The 2336-nt window shown below is 47.5% G+C and overlaps 1 protein-coding gene across 1 annotated transcript in view; it reads right to left on the bottom strand.

Moving 5' to 3' along the window:
• Positions 1–29: 29 nt before the first annotated feature.
• Positions 30–2336, bottom strand: part of LOC107103970 (mitochondrial 10-formyltetrahydrofolate dehydrogenase) — a 17313-nt gene continuing 15006 nt past the window's right edge. The window contains exons 18-22 of the mRNA XM_015403844.1: positions 1939–2037; positions 1653–1818; positions 1472–1577; positions 1198–1397; positions 30–1115 (exon numbers count right to left, since the gene is read on the bottom strand). Of these exons, the coding sequence (XP_015259330.1) occupies positions 1060–1115; positions 1198–1397; positions 1472–1577; positions 1653–1818; positions 1939–2037 (627 nt within the window). The 3' untranslated portion in view covers positions 30–1059. The remainder of the gene's footprint in view (positions 1116–1197; positions 1398–1471; positions 1578–1652; positions 1819–1938; positions 2038–2336) is intronic.

The raw sequence follows: 2336 nt of genomic DNA, 5'->3' as shown, positions 1-2336 counted from the left end.
CAGAAAATCATGGAGGAAAAAAAAAAAAAGTAAAAATGTATTTTTTAAGAGCTTTTAGATATATTATCTTTGTCATTAAATAATGTTGCAGCTGCCCTCAGTGGGAGGCGTGGCTCTCTGCACATGGCGCCATTCTATCAAGGGGCAACAAGGACAATAAATCAAACATGGAAACCGCCCTTTATTCAGGGTTTCCTTAACGAGCTGCGTTCCCTCATTAACTGTTCCCTCATTAACGGCCGTTTGCTTTACGCTCAGACCGCAGGACGGTGGAGGCTATGGAGTGAACTCTTATTGGTGCAAGCAGACAACAGTTTGTAAATGGAAATATAGAAACTTTAGTCCATAAATAAAAGATTAACGTATATTTGTTTTTTCTCAAATATTATTTTTCTTAATTGTTCTATTTCTTTTTTTTATGTTTTAACATTTTATTTGTTCAAATTTTTTTTATGTATTGCATTTTTCAAATGTTTTAAGAATTGAGTTTAAAATGTTTGCATTATTTTCACCTCTGGAGGAGAGCGAACGCGTTTCTATTGGTCTGCTGGGCGTTAGCCACCGAGCGTTTGGCTTGAAGTAAAGAAAACTTTTTAATCTGAAAAAATAAATAAAATCTAATGATATAAAATCTTTAAAAAAATTCTTGAAAAAGAAAAATTTAAAATAAATTCTAAATAGAAACCCCTCAAAACCTTTTTTGAGTAAGATGTTAGTAATTTAATTCCTGGATTTCTTTACTATTTTTTATTTAAAAAAGATTTTCTTTGCTTGCAATAATAATGGACGTGTATTCACTCCATAGGGGGCGGAGCTAGATCGGATTAAAAACCCACTCAGACACGCTGGGCCATAAAAACATTCACTTTGTCTGAGGATGAAGAATGGCTGGTTTGTGCTGCGCTGAGAAAAGGAAGAGAGAAGGGTGAATTTCCCTCCATCCTGATAACAGGAAGGCCTGAAACTTCCTCCGTTCTTCCTCATCTGCCTGATATTCCCTAGAGGAGCCCAGTCGCCTCCGGCTGCTGGTAGATCCCGGTGACAGCGGAAGGAACGGCCTCAGTACTCCACAGTCACTGCTTTGGTTTTGAGGTATTCCGACAGAGCGTCCTCTCCTGGAGGCGAAACAGGAAGACGTTAGACGCTTCCTGGAAGCAGACGGAAAAGGAAGGAAAAGACGTAAGCGTTCCCACTGACCGAGGTCTTTGCCGAAGCCGGACTGCTTGAAGCCTCCGAACGGCGAGGCCACGTCGGTCTTGTTGTAGGTGTTGATGAAGACGGTTCCGGCCTCCAGCCGCTCGCTGACGTACATGGCTTTGTTGATGTCCCGGGTGAAGACGCCCGACGCCAGGCCGTACTCGGTGTCGTTGGCCCTATGGAGCACGCCGTCCACGTCCCTGTGTCCGACCGAAGGGGAAGGACAGGTTAATACGTGACGCGCCGTAACGACAGAAAGCTACGGCTAACCCACCCTTCTTTGAATTTGGAGACGACCATGACGGGTCCGAAGGACTCCTCCTTAGCGATGAACATGTGGTCCTCCACGTCGGTGAAGACGGTGGGCTCCATGAAGAACCCTGCAGGAGAAGGAGAGACGCAGAGTGAAGGTCCCTCCCCCTCGGCACCCGGGCCCAGTAAGCTCCGCCTCCTACCTGGCCTGTCCACCTGCTTGCCCCCGTACACCAGCGTGGCTCCCTCCTTCACACCTGTGTCGCAGTACTCCAGCAGCTTGTCCAGGTGGGCTTTGTGGTTCTGCGGGCCGTGGTCTGTGGAGCGCTCCAGAGGATCTCCGATCTTCATCTTCTTGATCTCCTCCACCTGGAATCGTTCAAAGACCGACAGAAATAAAAGATGGAAGCAAAACGCTTCTGTCTGCCAGGTGTGGGCAGAAAGGGGCGGAGCCTGGAAACCCCCCCGTTAATGTGGAGGTAGACGCACCACCCTGCTGATGAACTCATCATGGATGGACTCCTCCACGAACAGCCGTCCCGCAGCAATGCAGTTCTCCCCCTTGTTGAAGTAGACCGAGCTCATCCCCTGCAGACAGGAGACCGGGATTATAGACCGGGATTACAGGCCGGGATTACAGACCCAGGATTATAGACCGGGATTACAGACCCAGGATTATAGACCGGGATTACAGACCGGGATTACAGGCCGGGAATACAGACCGGGATTATAGACCGCTATTATAGACCCAGGATTATAGACCGGGATTACAGACCCAGGATTATAGACCGGGATTATAGACCCCGGATTACAGACCGGGATTATAGACCGGGATTATAGACCCCGGATTACAGACCGGGATTATAGACCGGGATTATAGACCCCGG

Source organism: Cyprinodon variegatus, unplaced genomic scaffold, assembly GCF_000732505.1.
Source record: "Cyprinodon variegatus isolate N-32 unplaced genomic scaffold, C_variegatus-1.0 Scaffold1578, whole genome shotgun sequence".
Classification (NCBI taxonomy): Eukaryota; Metazoa; Chordata; class Actinopteri; order Cyprinodontiformes; family Cyprinodontidae; genus Cyprinodon; species Cyprinodon variegatus.
This window is presented reverse-complemented; position numbering and strand designations above follow the sequence as displayed.